The following is a 21,357-nucleotide window of genomic DNA, read 5'->3' as shown; positions in this document are numbered from 1 at the left end:
TTACCCTTTCCAAACGGTTTAACAGGGTACAGAATGGCAACTGTCCCTTTCTGTGCAGTATTAGTAGTAGTAGATTCAGGCATTTGTATTCAGAAGAATCACATAAAATAAAAAATAAAATAAAATTTAGGAAAGTTAAAGTTGCACTCACCTATTCCAGTGCCAAGGCTCACTAGACTCTGCTTTTCCTCCAGCGACAAGGGAGCAGGCATTGCTTCTGCGATAGTTCCAATCGAATGGTCCTCATAGAGAGGATTGGGGACAGGACGCCTGGCAAGTACAGTCCCAAAAAAGACCAAATTATAATCCAAAATGGAAAAGAAATAGATTTGCAAAAAAAACCAAAAAAAAACCCCCAAAAATCAAGTGCAATAAAATTATTCAAATTTTGCCCAGCGGGGGCTCAGTGCATACGGAGCTTATATAATTGTAAAAACCCTTATGAGGGTTTTCCCACACAATTGAAGTTTAGTTACAGGCTATGCAATATCAGTCATAGTGCTCTGACTATGTTATGGGCCCTTCCTAGTAAGTGGGCAGGAATGAATGCCAGTTTGCTAATTTTAACGTTTAAAGATATACCCTCACCTGCCGCCCTCATAATTTATACTAATATGGGGGTCACCATTGACTCCCATTGGCCTTTTCTTTTTTAAATGAATGTGGTGGCTATGGTCATCCCCCACATTGTTAATCTTAAAACCGCCGAGGGTAAATGGTCAGTTGAAATTTTACACCAATGAAAATTTTCACTGAATTTCGACTATACATGTGACCAGATTTCGGTCAAAATAAATAATGAGTGAATGAACTAAAACAATGCTGTCACACACATTAGTAGTCTTATAAGTAGTACACTAGAAGAAGTGAATGGGGGGGCGTTCACTGGAGCCCTGTTAATATTATTATTACAATGTATATAACGCCAACATATGGCCCAGCACTTTACATTTATAGCATGGGGATGACTGATAACAAATTACTGACATCTAAAATATTAACAAAGACAAAAGGTGAGAAAGCCTTGCTCAAACAAGCTTACAATCTGTGTTAACTCCTACACTGCGCTTCCATTTGCTCTCGAGAGCCAAGTCCTGCTGAGCAAGGCTAGCTGATTGGCATCAGAGAACATTAGTAGATCTCTCAGCTAATAAGCTAAGCCATGCATTAAAAGGCTTCGCTCACTGAAGAGAGAGAGCTTCCAGCTGTCATTTAGGAGTTTATTGGTGCCCACCCAGTGGACACCAGGCAAGCTGCTTGTCAAACTAACTATTAGCAAATGGCACTACTAACATTGGGGGGCATCAGGGAGTGCACAAGGTGAGCTGCATACCTTTAGCTGTTTATAGTAGTCCCTTTCTATATTGATAATGCACCATTGGATTTCTTTTATTTTTCCTTTTTTGGTAAACCTAGTGGACAAGCAGGCAGTGTGTTGCCTTAAAGACGCATAGAGTATTTTGACTTGAGCCAAGCCATCTTAGACACCTCCCAAAGTACGTGTGACCATTTTGTGTGTACCATAACCTCTTCTATTATACTAACAGTGTTAAAATATACTTACACTAGTGTATTGGTATTTATCACTATAAGAGCCTATAAGTCACAGATAATACTTTCTTAAAATATGTTGCTTGTCAAACCAACCAATAGCAAACAGGTTAATTATGACTACTCTACTATTTACATTGTGGGTGCGTCAGGGAATGCACTGCTCTTGTCACCATAATCACTACAGTGCACATTGTGGTTATGGTGTTTGGATTCATGTATTTGACATAAGTCAATTAGGAAAGTCTATCTACTAAACAGTTCCTTCATTTGTTATCCTTAAATATTGCCAAACCCACGTAAGGGTGCCATTTAGGGAGCTGTGTACCAAAACAGCTGAAAGACTAAAATATTTTTTAAAAATGGCTATTCTTTAGTGGCTCTGTTACTGACTGGGGTCTTTTCATATTTTGAAAACCCCCCATTGTTGACTACTCTGTTTGGTGTTCAGTGACTGCGTGGTGAAGTGAAATTTGAGTCTTGCTTACCTGGACCTGTCCTTACAGCCATTGCCATCCTTAATGGTTAGTCCTTTTCAGCTTCTGGTTGCTCCATCTGCCAGGAGCCCTGGTCAGTGCTGTTCTCGTGTGCATTATAATATCCAAAGCACCCACACTGAAAACAAGAGGATGACAAGATTGACCAAAACATCTAAGCCACCTCCTGATGCGAGTGGAAGCATCAGGCTGGAAGCAAACAAAAAGAAATGCAATATTTTTTACTTCTTCTTTAACGTCTCAAAGACAAGGCAAAACAAATCTTACAGTTTTATCGTGACTTGAAGAAGGGTGTTGGTGAGGCAGAGCTAATTGGTGGTCATGCCAATAATGCAGTTACTATCCATGTATATTATATAATATTGTAAAGCACTGCGGGATAAATTGGCGCTATATGAATACCAATAATAATAACTATATCATCTATAAAGCCCAAGGGAAAACCAGCATCTTACCTGTTAAATCATTTTATTTACATTATCACAAATACTGCATGTCTGCTTAATTCTTATTATGCAGTTCGATGGTCAATGAGAAACCTGTAAAGGAGAGACAAGCTATTTGATAAATAAATACCAATGCATTCTTTGGAGTAAACGATATTTTCTCAATAAATACATTATAAGGGACTGTCAGGACCACATTAACAGCTGAACCTTGCTCCTGTCTTCTTTGTAGCTACCTACAGAACTCATCCCTATTTGTTAAATGATTACTGTTTTGTTTTTAAGTGAGGGAACTGCTCTGTGTGACCAGACTCAATGATCATTGCTTTCAGCACTGCACCTTTCCTATATGACTTCCCACAGTCAGCCTGGGAGTGTCTGCAGCACCCTGCCCCATATGTGCAACCCTCCCCCGTTGGGAGGGGCAGCAGGGTAGAGTGTGTGAAAGAAGAGGGAGGCAGGGACACTTACTTAGGGAGGTAAAGAGAGGGAGGACATTCTGAGCTGAGATATACACCCAGGAGAGCATGATATAAAAAGACAGGCGGAAGTTATAGCACAGAGACACAGAGAAGGCAAGTCACAGTGTCCTGCTCCCTTGCCACTTGTGAGCTGTCCTAACTGCCACAGAAAGCAGCCGCTGATCGCATAGGTGGGTGTCTGACCTGCAACAAGGTGTCTCTTCTGTAACCTTTCATGTTAAAGATCTGCTATTGTAACTTGCTGCAATGATTTCTGTATTATATTTCGGATTATTTTGGGGGGAGGAGCTGTAAAAAAGACAACGACCATGTTAAATGTGCTCACTTTATTGGTGCAGGAGTGAAGATGCTCGAGGTCCAGTACTTCTTCCACAGGGCATGTTGGGTGTGTTGGTTTTATTGGGAATTAATGCTATGCATGTTTTTACCTCCTGCCCTGGTGCTCTTTGTTTTACTGGCATTATACCTGGAAGGTGATAATAGATTTGTGCTAGACTAGAGGATTATGGGTGGAAGTGGGGGCAGAGGTCTGCAGACTATGTACCCTGCCTGTCCAAACATGACCACAGCTCACATTCTGTGCTTGCTGCTGTTTACTTTCTCACTGACCATAAAGGGGATTTGCATATAGTATCGTCATTAACATTTTATAGCACCAACATGCATGCACCAATATACATTACAATGATATTAGCAACTTATTTAAAAAGAAGTGTGTGTGATATAATATATAATATATATATATACTTATATAAAAAGATATAGAGAGAGAGGTGTGTGTGTATGTGTGTGTATATATATATATATATATATATATATATATATATATATATATATATATATAAAATTAATTTAATTTTTTCCAAATGAAGGATTGTGGGGCAAAGTCCGTCAATAGGCGCCATCCGCATAAACATTCCATTGGTTTCCATGGCGATTGCCCCTCTCAGAACTTTGCTCTATAACTGTACTCGCGATGCTTATTAAAAGAAAGTTTGTGCAATAAAACTTAAGGCCAATATCGGAGTTCAGTTCCCGGAGGAGTTGTTATGGGTGATTATAGTTTGCTCTGCTAATATACTAAATCTGGAATGTTTATTTAACATTCACTCCAGAGGCTGCCTGAGTATGATGGGAGTTGATCGGATCTTGAATGAGAGTAAATATTTTCTTTCCCAGTTATTATATATCCAGGTGAAAACAAAATGTGATGCAAACTATGATGCATATTAACAAAATACATACGATAATTTATGGATACTTTTGTTTAATTTGTTGGTACCTGCGTCCTAATGTTATTATTGGAAGATTGTCTTAAGCAAACCAGGCTGTGACTTGTATTTTATAAAAGTATGTATTTTTTTTTTTTTTTTTTTTTTATTAAGGAAAAGGGCAGGTCCTTCATTTAGTCTAGTCTCTACCAACTTCATCTATGCTCTCACAATCAGTCGAGGTTTACTCAATGACTTCCTGTCAGGCTTACAGTAGGATTTTACTTAATTGTTTTGCTTACACTGCTGAGTTGGGAGTTTTGCTAGTAAACGGAAGTTCACTATTTGAATGTCTGAATTGCTGCCATGCAGTGATAACTCCCAGAAGGGAAATGTGTCATTTTAATTGATATCAAATAAATTGCCTCATAAATGAAGGCCACAGGGTAACATCAGACCATGTAAATTAGCCCCTCTTCCTTTTTTGCTTCAGAAAACATTTAGATCTTCCACATGCTGCTGTCCAGTTACAATATTACTGTGAAAACAGGTGTTTTATGCTCATGCTGACAGGACAACAGAGTCCAAAGGATAATATATGCTACTGCCATCATTCCTAGCCAACCATTGATTTTTAAATCTGGAGCCTCACTGTGTTCCTTTAAGAATGTGTATATCATTTCTGACTGGTTCATTTCTTGGTTATACTTATTCTGGTTATTTTGCCTAGACAGTTTCTTTTTCTATTATTTTTTTCCCCTTTAATAAGTAGTAGATGAATGATTTATGTTTGTAATACATGCAGAGCATATTCAGACCTAGACATAAAGGGCAAGTCTAGGGTGTGTTTGTCTCATAATGACTAGGTACAGAATGAATGGGAACCAACCTGTGAAGAACATTGTTAACTCATAAGTCACTGAGTGTCAGTGCTGCGTCATTGTTTTAAAGTCACACATCTGTGTATGCAGGAAAAGGACTGTAGTTGATGCCTTGCACTGCCTTATTTTATCATTTTCCTGTGACCATAAATAGAAGGTGTATAAATAGACCGTTATCAGAATTGTGACTTAAGTTAAGAGGTAGTTTGAAAATTGTCAGATACATTTTGGAAACACCCGTCCCCGGTTCTCTTGAAACATTTAAAAAAAAAAAATCCTAATAGGGCCCTTGATCTATTTGACAGACCCCCTAATGTCCCTATGATGCTGTCTTAACGGGCAGGAATCTTTAGGTATGAGCTATTTATAATAAAATCCTTCCAAGGAGTGACCTTACGCAGTGATTTATTTGGAAAAATAAAGAAGCCTGAACTTTTCCAATGCTAAATACAAACTGTTTGGGGGAGGGGATGCCACTAAAATTGAGTTATTTAGAGGTTTTTACTGTAACATTGTCAGATTATGCATGACCACATTTTATGGCACTTCTGGGCTGTAGTCAATTTTGCATCTTAACTTTGTTTTAGTGTATAAATCACCATTAAAACAGGCTTCTGTCAAGGAGAACACTTTGTTTATCTTACCCCCTTTAAAATTTGCCATACACTTCATCTAACATGGTTAGTATAGAATGCTGGATTTAAATCTAATTAACAAGTAAAACACAGAGCACTCAGCAGAGTCTTTAATTGTACAAAATCAATAGATTACTCTAAAATTGCTGTTAACCAATTTAAAGACTTTAATAAGACCTGCACTTATTAGTATAGGGTGATTGGATCCAAAACATTTCAATTAGCCCAGGAATTGGTATGTGAATTTTTACTACAGTGTTTGGCTCTTAGGCCTTCGTGACTACTCAAACTGTTAAGAGCTTATCAAGTACAGGAGGACAACTCATTTTTAATATGACTGTGTGGCAGTGACCCTTGAGTTTATTACAAATTGTAACATTTTCAGGCCCAAGCAATATCCCTCATGACTTGGTAGAACACTGCTCTACTTACACATCTATATTTAACTAGCCCTTAAAATATTTGTCTTTATTTAGTTTTGCACTTGACGTTTATATCTATGGCACTTGAAGAGATTATATTTGAGCACCCTAATATTGTTGGCAGTACATCAATATAGCCTGGATGCTCTGTAAGTACTCTGCTTCGGTTTAATTGCAGCATATCAAGAGAAGGCCATTGGCAAGATGATTACTATACAAAATGCAGTCACATGTATTTTGAGTGATAAATTTATATTATCTGAACACTGAGAGGTTAGATGGGTGGAGAACATTGAAACAATTCGTAAAGGCATTTTCAATAGTGATTTTGGCAGGATTATACGACATTCCGAATTACGAGCATTCCACTTGACTTTTTTTCATACGCATAAATGATTGTTTGTAATTTATGTACTTATTTTTATAATTAGTACAACAGAGAGGGGAAATGAAGATACATAACAGCCACTTGATTTACTTAAGACACCCCAGTCTCTTAGTAAAAATATTTTTTAATTTTTTTTGCTGGGTAATTGTTTGCATGTTGCCTTTTATATATTAGGTGTACACTAATTATAGAGCACCATAATCACTGTCCAATACTATAGTGGTTATGGTGCCAGCTGGCAATCAAGTTTGAGAAAGGCACTTATGGGAGCCGAAACATTGTATGGATTTCACATAAAACTTGCCTAACACCATCTGTATGTGCCCGGTCCAATTTTCTTTATCATTATTGGTTTGCCTGGAATGGCCCACCGTGGTCTAGAGGCACTACAGAGAGAAAAATGGGTGCCGCTCTATTTTGTATACACTAAATGGCCACCACGGCACTGTAGAGTTAGGAATACACATTTTTATTGCAAACGCCGTAGTGTTTTGATGGTCAGAAAGGTGTCCTCAAAACAGTCCCAAAAAATCTTTTTCAAACTTATTATTTAGGAGCTATTTTATGACTCAAATATCAGCAGTTGAGGCTAGCAAGACTTGTTTATCACAACTCTCGGAAATGAAATCATGTGTAAAGAAGCCATGATAAAGGGATTGAGAGACTGCATCAGCATAACTGCCAGAATCATGGATTTCATATCGTTTTTTATGAAGAAAACAACCATTGCTATTTGACTTTTAAAATCCTAAAAAAAATAGCATGGATTAAAACACTACTTTTTCCATTGCACTCTAGGTTTTCAAAATAGAATCATTGCTATTAGCTGTTGCTTTTCGGGCTCAATATCTGCATAGTATGACTTTTTCTAAGGGGAAAATTATGAGCAATGGTATTATTGGCCACAAGTTTCACTTTGCTGGATTGCCAGCATAAAACTGGCTAGGTGGCAAGCCATGATTCGTCTGATATTGTATTGGCAAGCAGGTAAATATAACTGGGTCAATCATCATATGAAAGCAATACAGTTTAATATTAAATGTCTTTCACACTAAGTTCCAAACGTACATTCCTAAACTGGATGTTGTTGATGATGGCATTATTACCAGCTATATAACACAATCCAGATGGTCTAAGCAGAGTAATTGGTATATTAGACACCATATCTATAAACAGTGCTTTTAATTTTTTTCCTGCATACTGCCAATCACAAGACTGAGAAAGATGCAAATCATTCCCTTTTTTAAACAGACAATAGCTAAATAAATGAAGGCTAACTATTTTTGAATGTGAAGCTTCTTATTGTATAAAATTTAAATAATGATTCTAAAATAACCCAATAATAATTTGCATAATCATTGTTGTTATTCACATTTCATGGTATAGGTTTCATGACAAGGTATTCCAGAATCATCAAAGGGAGCCACTGCTCCCCATGGATTCACTAGAATCTTAAATTAAGCAATCTAAAGTTTGCCAACATTGCTTGTTGTGCAGTTAGATATAGCACTAGAAAACAAAATTCCCAAAGCATTGTGGTGCTCAAAAATCCAAACAATGATCCTGAAAATTCTCCCCCCCCAATAATTCTGTGATGATTCATAATGCTGTGGTCTATCTTGTATTGGTATTGGATTTTATTCTGTTGACATACACAAAAGAAAATTACAAGTAATTCACCCTGTCATTTTGATAACATCCGAAAAGCATCAAGCACATGCTAAGCTCTACAGTACTATAAACTGATTACTTTCTGTATAACTGATAAATATCAGTTGTTAGTGAAAGGTCTTACAGCAATTTGATAGCCAAGCTAGTAGATATTTTATGAAAAGCAGACATAGCAGGTTAGAGGATTGTTTAAAAAAGTGTTAGTTACATCTGTCAGTTGATGAATTGTAAGCATCAGACCAGATAAGTAATTCTCGCTTGAGAAGATATAGGCTCCATGAGTAAGGTCTGGGCTAAAGGGTTACTCCAACCAAAAAAAGTTTTTTAAAACGCTCTTTTTGGTTAGCATAATCCTTACTGTGCTGATCTTCCCCCCAAAATGATCAAAATAAAACTTATCTCCGTTCTAGCGGCAAGACCAAGTCCTACCTACAGATGGTTCTACCTCTGGTGATGTCACCCTCTCTGGTGGGTGAGGTATATCAGGGAGGACTTGCTGAATGGAGGACTTGAGTGGCACAGGGGAAGGGGGCGTTCCGCCCTTGGCTGTCTATCACCAGCATGCTGTGCATGGAGGTGACAGATGCCAACTATGCATAGAATTGACATTAGCCTGCCTGTAACTATTGTTACAAGCTGACTAATGATGCTATTTTAAACATACAGGGGTTAAACATTGTATGATCAGAGTTTCATACTGACTCCAGGGACCATGACCACTTCAAATCACTAAAATGGTCATAGTGCATGGCGTAACCCTTTAATTAGAGATTCACTATTTACAGAGAGATATGCTCCAATATGAAACTGAAAGAAGCAGAAGGTGATTTACAGACAGGCCGTATTCAACAGCCAAAGTTCAATGCCAATTGCTCAGTTCAAGTTGAAGGGAAAATCAGAGAGACTTAATCTGAGTTAACTAAACTGGGGTTCTAAGTAACAAAGTTAGCTGGGAGAGAAAGTCTGGGAAACACAGCCATGAGTCCAACACCAGAAAGTCAGACAGCAAAAAGAGGGATCCTAAGGAAAATATCCATTTATGACAGAGAATGCCTGGGTGTGACAGTGACTCTGATCCAGGGCAAAGCTGGCATATTTTGGTCTGGGGCATGTAGAAACAAATTACTTGTTGAATTGCATGCAAAAACCAGAGGTCCCAGTTAAGGTCTGGAGAACTTTGTGCTTTCAGGCCATTAGCTCAAACACCCACAAGTTCAGTGCTAGACTAGCAAAGGTCCTGCACAATCCCTACCTCTTACCTCACTCCTGAAGTATATTGTCAGTCCAATCCAGTTGTACCTCAGTTTGCTTTTCAGAAGAAGAATGGTGCTTTGAGAGTCCATAACCTTTGAAAATTAGTGGTGTGGGAGGCATTTAGCCCCGTTGCCACCCCTCCTTCTGAAATCCTAAATCAGAATGTTAACCTGTAACAAGGGAAAATCTGACAGCGAGTATACAGGTAAAGTACACAGCACATGTACAAAGTTAGAAGTTCAAAGTTCTAACCTGAGGGGGGAAACTAGGACTTAGGGAGCAGGGAAGAGGATGCAGGTGTGTGGATAGACTTGCAGAGGAAATTTTACTGATCCTCTTAGTTATATAGTAATACATTATGCAAGACTGTAATGATATAACATGCAAGATGTAGAGTTTTGCATAGCAAACAAGCACAGAAGGACTCCTTTTGAGTTGAAGCCACTGATATTTTTGGAAGATTCTGTCTTGGGTGTTACTGATGGCTGAGACCATCAGCTCTGCCTCTCAGCCTGTCACTGGCTTCCCCCTGCAAGTAATGTTTTAGCAATTTATTTATGAACCTAAGAGAATTATGTTAAGTCAAGGAACAGAACAGGGCACAATTAGTTGTTGGGTCATTACTGTGATGAGCAGTGAAGAGATGATTTTCACCTACTGTATTTTCCCCGAAAATGAAAACAGGTCTTATATTAATTTTCGTGAAAGAAAAGAAAAAAAACCAAAAGGAGAAAGACCGTGTGATTCACCATAAAGTGATAATAAAAATTGATACAAACTGGATATCTTAGATGTATTCAATATGAATATCTATAGAAAGAATATAAAACATATATAGTGTAATATGGTTAACACATATGAAAGGTGGGGGATGGTAGAGAACTCACAAAATCAAGATGAATTCAGGCGTATCTCCCCTAATAGGGAATAATAGCGATGGAATGGACTTCCTGCGATGTAACTCCAGATCTCACATCCCTGAGGAAGTCCAAGAAGGACGAAACGTGTTGGACCTGTTCATCTAGTTCATATGAAGTTTTGTTTTAATTTATTTACTTTATTTAAATTTTGACTGCTGCAACTGTCTGCTATTTCCTGCTGTGATCCGATTGGCTGATTTGCATGGAGACCACCTTGGTGTGGAGACAAGCTGTCTTTTATTTGCAACATTGTAAGTGCAATATTTGTAATAAATTGTAATACTTTTTATACAATCTGCACCATCATTTCTCTTCCTTTACTTTGAGTGAGCAAAGAATATTGATCATTCTACATCAGGAGTTACATCGCTGGAAGTCCATTCCATCGCTATTATTCCCTATTAGGGGAGATACGCCTGAATTCATCTTGATTTTGTGAGTTCTCTACCACCCCCACCTTTCATATGTGTTAACCATATTACACTATATATTTTTTATATTCTTTCTATAGATATTCATATTGAATACATCTAAGATATCCAGTTTGTATCAATTTTTATTATCACTTTATGGTGAATCACACGGTCTTTCTCCTTTTGTTTTTTTTTTCTTTTCTTTCATTATTATTTTAGGAGTGTCTATAAGGGAACACTTTAAAAACCCTAGGAATTCTGTGTAATATAGCACCACAGTTAACTTTTTTGTTCTTTCTATATTATATTAATTTTCTCCCTAAAAACGCACTGGGGCTTGTTTTCGGGGGATGTCTTATTTCGGGGAATTATATGTGCTAGAAAGCAGGTCTACATTCGAGGGAATTCCACTAGGGCATGGAAACCTGCAAATTTATGTTTGGGGAAACTTTGCCGAACATAGATTAGCATACTCGCTAATAGAATACCGCAAAGCTATGTTCGGGAAAACTTTCCTGAATATAGTTTAGTTTACTCGCAAATATAATCTTGCATATCTATGTTCAGGGAAACTTCCACGAAAATAGATTACTTTACTCGCGAATGGAATCCTGCAAATCTATATTCGGGGGAAAATTCCCCGAACATAGATTAGCGAACTAGCGACTAGGACTAGGACTTATTGTCGGGGTAGGGCTTGTATTACGAACATCCCCTGAAAATAAGCTTGGGCTCATTTTCGGAGAATTTCTTATTTTCATGGAAACACGGTAGCTTCAGTCCTTACTGAATGGCATTTTTCTGCTACATGTACTTAAGACATATCATGTGTAGACTGAAGATTTGATAACTAATTATCTGATTATTTTTTTCTAACAGATTGGAATACATTTGCATAATTTGATAATCATTCTTTCATACATGAGTTCCCTTTAACCAGGCTGTAGGGAATTACACTAATGCACTAATTACAGCTTACCATTTTTAATTAAATAACCAATGTTACTCTGTAAAATTTAAGTTTTGCGTTTCATACGTGGGGAAGTTTTCATTGTTTAAAATGTGTTTTTACCAAGTAGAAAAAATGACACAGTTGATATGTGTGAACTGTGACAGCTAAACACGACAGGTGCGTTTACAAAATAATTGTCTGTAACTGTCTGCTTGCTAACCTACTAAAGATATGCAGTAGAGATATGTATGCTCCTGGCTATCAAATAGCTGCATTTTAGTAAAGTGAATGCTCTGTGCATGTAAGCAAATGTGTATTCGTGTTTAGTGAATGTGTTTAGTGTACCCTGCTTATTGGAGCAGAAAACATCAGTATTGGTTGATCTGTACTTCCTAGTGATGTAGTTTTCACAATGTTTATTGGCAGACATTGTTATTCTATAAGTGATCTCTCTGTTTTTTTATGTCCTGAAGTACGGGGTTAGCTTAATTGACTGGAAGTGTCAGGTCATTACCCCCAGCCACAAGCTTAGACAAGCCCTGCACCACTGGGCTAGCTCAGCCAGAGAGCTTATGGCTCTTCCTGTGCAGTGGCATGTGGGCCTAGTGCATTCCAGCTAAGAGGTCAAACCATTCTAACACTGACTATTCACACTGGGACAAGCAGCAGGGCGCTGGCACCATGCAGTAGTTATGGTGCAATTATCGTAAAGTAGTACATTATTAACACAGAATCTATGCCAGGGGTAGGCAACCTTTGGCACTCCAGGTATTGTGGACTACATCCCCCATAATGCTCTTACATCCATAATGCTGGCAATGCATTTGGGAGGTGTAGTCCAAAACATCTGTTGTGCCAAAGGTTGCCTATGCCTGGTCTATGCCAACAGTCTGTCTGTCAGGAGGTAGAGGGAGCACAAGTTTAGTGGTGCTTTTTACAGAAATCTATACATTTGCTAACAATTTGGCTACCAATGTATAAATGAAACCTGAAGAGGATTTCAATTAAGCTAAGTATAACATGCCATGACAGGTACCAATTAAATATTGTGTATATGTATACTGGGACATTTGATTTATAGAACAAAATCTAGATCCTTGTTTTGGCTCATGCATAAAGTCTGAATCCTGGTTAAGTCTGTTTTTACTGATGAATTTGAACATCTGATGGTCTAGTGGAAAAATAAATACCCAACTATTTCTGCAGAGCTACTGTAGAATTTCTACATTAGTTTCCCTTTTATAATGGGAAATTATTTGTCATTAATTATTTGCACTATATCAGCCGTTCCATCTTGTGGTAGTATTGCACGCTGTGTTTTTAACTTTTTGTGTCCAAGACCCAAGTGTAATTTTAGCATGCATATGCACATGGCTATTTTATATCCCTGGCATGATTTACATCACTTGTTCTGCCAAGAATATTTCTAAAAATACAACCTGTTATTTTATAGAGGCAACACTTATTAAGAGGGATACGCATTCAATGTACAGTCAACTAGTACTACTTAATCATTACAGGCTCACAGTTTAAAATGTTACTTTTTCATTCTTTTTTATGTATATACAGAGAGATATATAACTATATAGAGACACAGACAGGCATTGTTATGTACAATTTTAAAACTGAAATGGAGTAGTGTTCCTTTGGAAGAAACAGAATAGCCATTTACTGTAACGTTAAGTTGTAACTAAATTGATGTGCGCTCAGTAGAATTAGGAATCATGCATATAATTACAAACACGCTTCTAATATGGTGTTAATGTGGTATATTGGAGTACAGATTAAAGAAAGCCTCTCATGTACATTTTTGTATTTTTAGCGAACACAGTTTGCTTGCCTGGTATTGTGTCACCACTGTACTCATGCATGCATGCATGAAATTGCAAAATGGGTGTCTATGGCTGATTTCATGGGTTGGATATCATTGGCATCTTGTCGTGGATGTGTGTACGTGTGCATCCTTTGCATTGCCAGCTTTTCAGCATTACTCAACAAGATGGTGATGACATCAGCTGTCAATGACTGATGACTGATTTTACGTTGAGTGTTTAAAAACTGGAAAGGCTTGATGATCTGTTCCCAGCCTCTGAAATGGTTACACATAAGACCGTTCTCTTTACAGTTTTATTTATAAGACACTTTAAATAAGACACATATACTTTTTACATGAACCTCCCACAAGTGACAGGTCAGCTGTAATGACTGTTTAATAATCTTATTTCCTCTTAATACCAACGTTTTGGGGGTAGTCTAACAGTACTATCAGTATAATTACATTTTGTTACATTGGTCATTTCTACATTCAGCCATTCCTCTAGTGATGTCATTGCTGATATCACTGGCCACTGCATAATGAGTGGAAAATATGTGGCCTCCAGGTCTTCTTGTATAAGCACTAATGTTGTGATTGGCACACTCTTACATGTAGCAACCTTGTATTGAACACTGTAGGGATTTTTTTTGTTACAAAACAGCGAATTGTAATGAAATAAAAATCAGTTTTCCAAATATATACAAAATTCAGTGAGTCATAAACACACCAAGGACAATAATGTGCTTATCAGTAGTATTTACTGTGAGCGAGTTTGTTCATATCTCCTTTTTGTAGTTTCAAAGTAACACTTTCAGTAATTGCCAAAATAAAGTCAGTAGAATTAACTTGAAAGCAACATTTAACACTTCTGAGGATTTTGGTTTCTGTGTAACTTTTAAACTACATAGTCAGCATGTTACAGAATACTCACTGTGCACTGACAAACCCTACCTAAATAATTAAGTCTTGAGACATGTTCTGCTGCAATCTTGTGCATCAGTGCTTGTTCTGTTCATGAACACGTTGACATAGTGTTACATTTCTGTATGGTTTGCTGCTACCTTATCGGATGGAATTTTTTTTCTGTAGGCAGGAAAAATGTTTTCTGTCATTGAAGAACGTAGTGTGTGCTAATTCATCATGAAGGGATTTAATCATTTTTATCATGACTAATGTTCCACAAAAGCAGAGGATGCACCATCATTTCATATGTTTCACATGGGTACAAATGTGCATGAAATGTATTGGCAGCAGTAAAAGCAGTAAAAGGATCAGTTGTGTGTGTTTTTTATATAGCTTATTTTAAATTACTTTATTTTTCAGGTTCTTTACTGTTTTGGAGATTACACCTAGCCCTGACACAAAATGAGCAACTACAGTGTTCATCTGGTTGGCCCTGCTCCATGGGGTTTCAGACTTCAAGGTGGGAAAGACTTCAACATGCCTCTGACTATTTCCAGGGTAAGCACAATTTTATGCCAGTAACATATTTAATGCCAATGGACGTCATATATCACGCTGCTTCTAAAGAAAGACCTTGTACATTGCTTTAAAATGATGCTCCACTTAATTATAGAACTGCTTACTTGTTGAGCTTTACCTCTTCTAACTCCAATTCTAAAAAAAACATTTAACTATAAGCAAACAATTTATCCATTGTCCGAAGTTCATGATTCCGCATTACTTAAAAATATTTTTTACAAAATGTGCTTAGAACTATATTTCCAACAAATACAGTATAATGGTCATGTAACCATGATAAAATGTACCTTCAGTCATAACAACCAGTGAAAAACTGTTGTACTAAGAGTTGTACTAATTAGCTCATAGAATTCTACAATACTGAGAATGGAAAATTGCTCTTAGAAGTGCCCTATCATGTTAAATACTGTCTGCAGAAGGTTTGGATTGGCTAGAAATGTTTGTAAACTAAAGCAAAGTTGAGGACATTGAAAAGAATTTCAACAAACTAAATGGATATGCATTTGAATAGGCATCGATACTGCGGGTTCTATTGAATTATAGACAAGCTTCATTCCGTTTTTTCACGAATAAAGTTTTTAGTGATTGCAGCTTTGTAGAACTCTATGAGAGAACCATACATTATTAGGGATTCTATAGTCATGAGTGTTGTTTATTGTTGTGATTGCAGGGCTTAGTTTTTCAAAAAATAATAACAATTGATGGTCAGGTGCAAAATATCTAACATGTTTTAGATCAAATTCATATTTATGTGAAAAAGACGTGAATTGCAGGGCCATTTTAATGGATTTTTTTTCTTTTTATAGTACTCTTATTTACCTTATTGTAGATGTGCTGTTTGTCATCTCTCTATGATGTGATAGTTTGTGGTTTAAACATCCACTGTATAATTTTTTGTAATCGACAAATAAAGTCTGTATATTTTTATCTTGCACAATTCACAGCTTAAAATATCCTTGTTCTGAATAAATAGGATTTTTATAGTTCTTAGAGCCTTGTTTTGTGTGCGATAGTCTTGATCGCAAGCAAGGTTGACTCACAAAACACTGATATAGTAAGCAGATTTAAATGGAAATTACTTGAAGATATTTTGAGAAACTGGAATGGTGACCACAAAGTGGGCATATACTGCTACATTAAAAATGGGAGTGCTGTCTTTTGCACTGCTTACCAAGATATAAATATGGATTCTTGTGCTTTCTGCTCCTGCATTACTTGCTGGAAGGATTTGTAGAATTACTTCCGAAAATGTTCCTGAATATATAATAATTTATAATTGTAATAGAATGTATATACATCAGTAGCTGCACAGCAGTCTAATATGTTTATTCTCTGCATGGTATGTTTCATCTAGAGCTGGATTGACACAACGAAAATACAATTTTCGGCACAGAATAAATTTATTACATTTATGTTGGCTACTTTGGCAGTCCATTTGCTAATCAAGAACTCCATAAATTAAATGGATTATCACTAGAAAAACACACTAGATTATCACTAGAAAACCACATTTCCGTTTAATTTAAAATACTCATTTGTAACCTCTCCCCAAAATTAAAGTTGATGGAGATGAGTTGAAATTTGGCCTCTCTTGAGTAAATATTAATATAATAATATAATAAAAATATGTATGTTTTTTTAAAATTAGTAGTAGCTTTTAGCGTTCTCTCTTTAGTCATGGGACATAATCTATGGTTTGTTCTCTTGTGGTCTTAAATAAGTTTAAATCACTTCTGCTATTATAAAACTAACTCATGCGACAGCGTTCCAGAATTAACATGTCAGACAGTTTCCTTCGCAAATAGCAAAGTAATCAAAGTAATCAATGTCACTTTCAAGGCCCACTATACTTGTGTTATGTTTTTATTTTGAAGCCATTGCCCTTATCTATGAACCTAGGTATATATGTTTTTAACTTGCTGATACATAGTTTCACTTTGTTGTGTAAAGGCTCAGAGGTTGCTGGGGTATTGACCTTGATTGTGCAGGTTCAAGTGTTAAATTACTGTCTATGCTTCTAGCTAGAAGTCACTCTCCTTTAATGACTCACAGGGACTCACGATAAAAGCTCAACTGCTGACAAATGCATTAAAGGGACAATATAGTCACCTGAACAACTTTAGCTTAATGAAGCAGTTTTGGTGTATAGAACATGCCCCTGCAGCCTCACTGCTCAATCCTGTGCCATTTAGGAGTTAAATCCCTTTGTTTATAAACCCTAGTAACACCTCCCTGCATGTGACTTGCACAGCCTTCCATAAACACTTCCTGTAAAGAGAGCCTTTAGGCTTTCATTATTGCAAGTTCTGTTTAATTAAGATTTTCTTATCCCCTGCTATGTTAATAGCTTGCTAGACCCTGCAAGAGCCTCCTGTATGTGATTAAAGTTCATTTTAGAGATGAGATACAATTATTTAAGGCAAATTACATCTGTTTGAAAGTGAAACCAGTTTTTTTTTTTCATGCAGGCTCTGTCAATCATAGCCAGGGGAGGTTTGGCTAGGGCTGCATAAACAGAAACAAAGTGATTTAACTCCTAAATGACAGTGAATTGAGCAGTGAAATTGCATGGGGAATGATCTATACACTAAAACTGCTTTATTTAGCTAAAGTAATTTAGGTGACTATATTGTTCCTTTAACAGTCCGAGGCAAGGATTACAATTTGGAAAATTAGCAACAAAGGCCTTAAACCCTGAAAAGGTAGTAAGACATGTGACCATATCCTTATTCAGTTTAGGTAAATTCCCTATATTACACAAATCATATTATATTCTAGATTTGGCTTATTGTAATTCATAGGTTACATTACCTTTATTCAAGTGGTTTTTTTTTCAATCTTTTTTTATTACTGTGTTTTTTAAAGTCACATAATATGCATTATCAAATACATAGACTGAATGACATGAAAACAATTGCAATAGAGCAGTCATTTATGCGAATACTACACCATTTTTTAGGTTTGTAACAAGCTGATCATCATTAGGTAGCAAATGAGAGAAAAGAAACAGGATAGATCTAAATAATAAGTAGGCTAGCTTAAATGCCGCCTGGACCAAAGCCCTCAATGGTAGGTGGCAGCTGAGAAGGTCTGTATGTTGTGCTCAACAAGGTCCTAGTGTCCGTAGAGATGGCCTATACTGACAGAAGAGGTAAATGGCAGTTAACCAACACCGAACCTGGTCAAATGTTGCAGGAGTGTGTGCAGTCCATCCAAATAGGTTGTACAGTGGTACCGAGGTGGATCACCTCTCTGGTCTTTATTCAAGTTTTATTTCCCTTGGAGCTTCTGCAGGATTTTCATAACTATGATATATCGTACGGTCTCCACTATTCATGTTACTCACCAGGTCAGATCATTTAAACGTTTATATTTGCTTCCTACCACTTATAATTAGAATAGTGCTACTCATAAATATATTATTCTTGGATGCATGAAACAAGACTTCACATGCCCGAAAATCATGACCATGAAACGTACAGGCTCTGTTACTTTTATGAAGAAACTATTTAACCTGCTTAGAAGGATTCGACAATACGAAAAATGCCTCGATAGATTATATGCTTATTTATTGCTAGTATTGGGTGTGTGCTTATGTATGTTCTCAGTGAATGTATTAATGTGCATTGGACAGAGTTTATTCACTGAATTGTGATGTAGTGTGAAGCCACACAAAGGAGTTTATTATTATTATTATTATTATTATTATTAACTAAACACTGAATTGTCATGAATTGGAAACTGAATTGCACAGCTTAGAATAAATTATCCAAGCTGTGACGGCAGCTATGTTGGATAATTCTTCCAAATCAACATTTTTTTGCTTCCATTTTAAAATAAAGGTGCCAATTCACTACATTTCAGGAATTAGGAAATATACTACAGTGAATACACAAGGTATGTTCCTATGTAAGAAACTGCTCAAAACTCAAAATTCATGGGTAGCCAAGCAAATCATGTTTGTTTCACTAATCACATGGAGGAACAGAGTTGCGTTTCTAATAATAAAAATTGAACATTGGGGTAGTGTGGTCATAATAAAAAAAGGCATTTATTGTGATTTAAAAAAACTTGGAACCAGGGTAGCAAAACTCCAAAATGCCACTAGCATGAGGCTCTATAGAATCTATAGTCTCTATAAAGGTAATGTAAACACAAAGTCCCCACTTACCCGAGTGGAAGACAGATTGGCAGTCATAGGAACTCCAAATCCAATAATAAAATAAAGATTTGAACTAACGCCTCTGCAAGCACTCAAAATTCACTGGAGGTTTAATCGACACATAATAAAAAGTAACAAAGAGGGGGAAAGGTGACACTAAACATCAAACACGTTTCGGACCCACAGCTCCTTGGACATAGGAGACATATGTTTCCTGATTTATGTGATTTTATACATTACCGAATTAGGAAATCTCTTTATTGACATGCTTGTGTTTTAGCCGTGGTACTTGTGTGGCTAAGTGGCTAACCTTCCCTTTGGGGAATAGCACCATTAGGTAGCAATACAGCTACAAGATATTGGTAGATGATGACGTGTTATTACGTGATTGGTTCACTGTTCAGAGTTTGATAGGAGTGGCACGTGCTTTATTATCTTTGTCTGTAATTGTCAAGGTTAGAACTCTGAATGGGGTTGTAAATAAACTGAAACAGCTTACTGTAAGCTCATTTGAGCAGGGTCCTCTTCAGCCTATTGTCCTTGTAAGTTTTCTTGTAATTGTCCTATTTATTGTTACATCCCCCCTCTCAAAATATTGTAAAGCGCTACGGAATCTGTTGGCGCTATATAAATGGCAATATTAATAATAATAATACTGTGTGGCTCTTCTTAGGTTATTGAGCAGTTCATTTTATTAAATGTGATGAATGCAACTGTGAGGGGTTGCTGAACTACATATCCCATAAACACACACTGGGCAGAGGTTTACATGATAAGGAAAATATACAGATCGCAATGAGAGACTCTGACTGGCAGTGCTTCTTTTTGGAACTGCATCAATGTTAGGAAATTTAAAGAGTCAAACCAAGCACCATGACCACTTCAGTAATTTGCTGATTTTTTACTATGAAATGCTGCACATATGAAGTTTAACCCCTCTGCTAGAGGAGGTGTAACTACACATATGACAGTTCCTGGCTGGCTAATGACAACTCTGTGCAACTTTAATTACCAAGAATTTCAGTAATTGACTCATTGACACGCTCAGCCAATGAATGGTGACGGACATGTCTACACCTCTAATTCTCAGTCCTACAAAGTCTTGCCAACAATGACAGGAGTTACAGGATCATCTGGAGTGAAAGTGTGCTCCTGAAACCAGCTTGGATAGAAGCTTTGCTCTAGGTATCCCCTACTAGTGACAACACAAATCATGCAATTTGAATAGTACTGTAATTAAGCAGAGCTGCTCTGTTTTGAATGTATAGTGTTTCTCAGATTAAGCTCAGCCATCCCCCACCCTACAGGAACTGCACAATAGCTGGCTGCTTATAAATCAAGAAGGTAATTATCTCTTGGCACTAATCTTTCTGCTCCTGGAATCCTCATGCTCATGAAGAATTTGTTTGAGCTGATACAGGCTGTGTGTATGTGTGTGTAGAATGATGTGCAGGGTGCACGCTGTATAGATAAGGAGCACAGTCCTACACAGCTACTTCTGGTGTCTGGCTGGAACATTTAAGCTGACTGGAATCAAAAGCATTCAAATGAAGTAAAACATCTGCAAACTTTAATCCTATTCGTGGACTGAAATCAAAACCTCATTCTTATTATCCTAGAAGTTAATGTCTACTTGTATTGTATTTCTCCCCCCAAAATAAAAAATCAAAATTCAAGCATTCTTAAATGAATCGGCAGCTGATAAATAGATGTCATTGCAGCTATTTAAAATATCTTCCAACACACAACATTGTGCTCACCACGCCATATATCTACAGCTGTGTGTAAAAGAATTTAATTAAATTCTCCATAATACATTCTCATGGGATCCATAGTTTAATCTAAAAAATGTATATACCCGGAATTCCATGCAAATAGCTACTTGTAGTGAGTGAGGCATATACGTTATGATAGGCAGATGGTACACACTGGTATATGTTAGAGTGTGGATAGGGAGCTACCATTCTAAGCCAATCAGAGTTGGCAGTCCGTGCTTCCTCTAGCTGAATTTCAAACATCATGAAGTCTGTGGGGATAGCGAGGAACGGCCTGGAGAGCCAACTTTGGGGTTAAACCAGCTTTCACCTCTGAGAGTGGCTTACAACTGCATTGATGTCTTAAATCCACCTCAGGTCTTAGCCAGCACCCAGAGTTGTCAGAGTTGTAAAATGATA

At 37.0% G+C, this 21,357-nt stretch overlaps 1 protein-coding gene across 9 annotated transcripts in view; it reads left to right on the top strand.

Annotated features, from left to right (window-relative positions):
• Positions 1–2,947: 2,947 nt before the first annotated feature.
• PDLIM5 (PDZ and LIM domain 5) overlaps positions 2,948–21,357 on the top strand; it is a 174,943-nt gene continuing 156,533 nt past the window's right edge. For 7 of the 9 annotated variants that reach the window (XM_063458633.1, XM_063458627.1, XM_063458626.1 and 4 more), the window contains exons 1-2: positions 2,948–3,146; positions 14,863–15,000. In XM_063458633.1, the coding sequence (XP_063314703.1) occupies positions 14,905–15,000 (96 nt within the window). In that variant the 5' untranslated portion in view covers positions 2,948–3,146; positions 14,863–14,904. The remainder of the gene's footprint in view (positions 3,147–14,862; positions 15,001–21,357) is intronic. The other 2 variants (XM_063458631.1, XM_063458632.1) reach the window with 2 other exon arrangements.

Source organism: Pelobates fuscus, chromosome 6 (genome assembly GCF_036172605.1).
Source record: "Pelobates fuscus isolate aPelFus1 chromosome 6, aPelFus1.pri, whole genome shotgun sequence".
Taxonomy (NCBI): Eukaryota; Metazoa; Chordata; class Amphibia; order Anura; family Pelobatidae; genus Pelobates; species Pelobates fuscus.
This window is presented reverse-complemented; position numbering and strand designations above follow the sequence as displayed.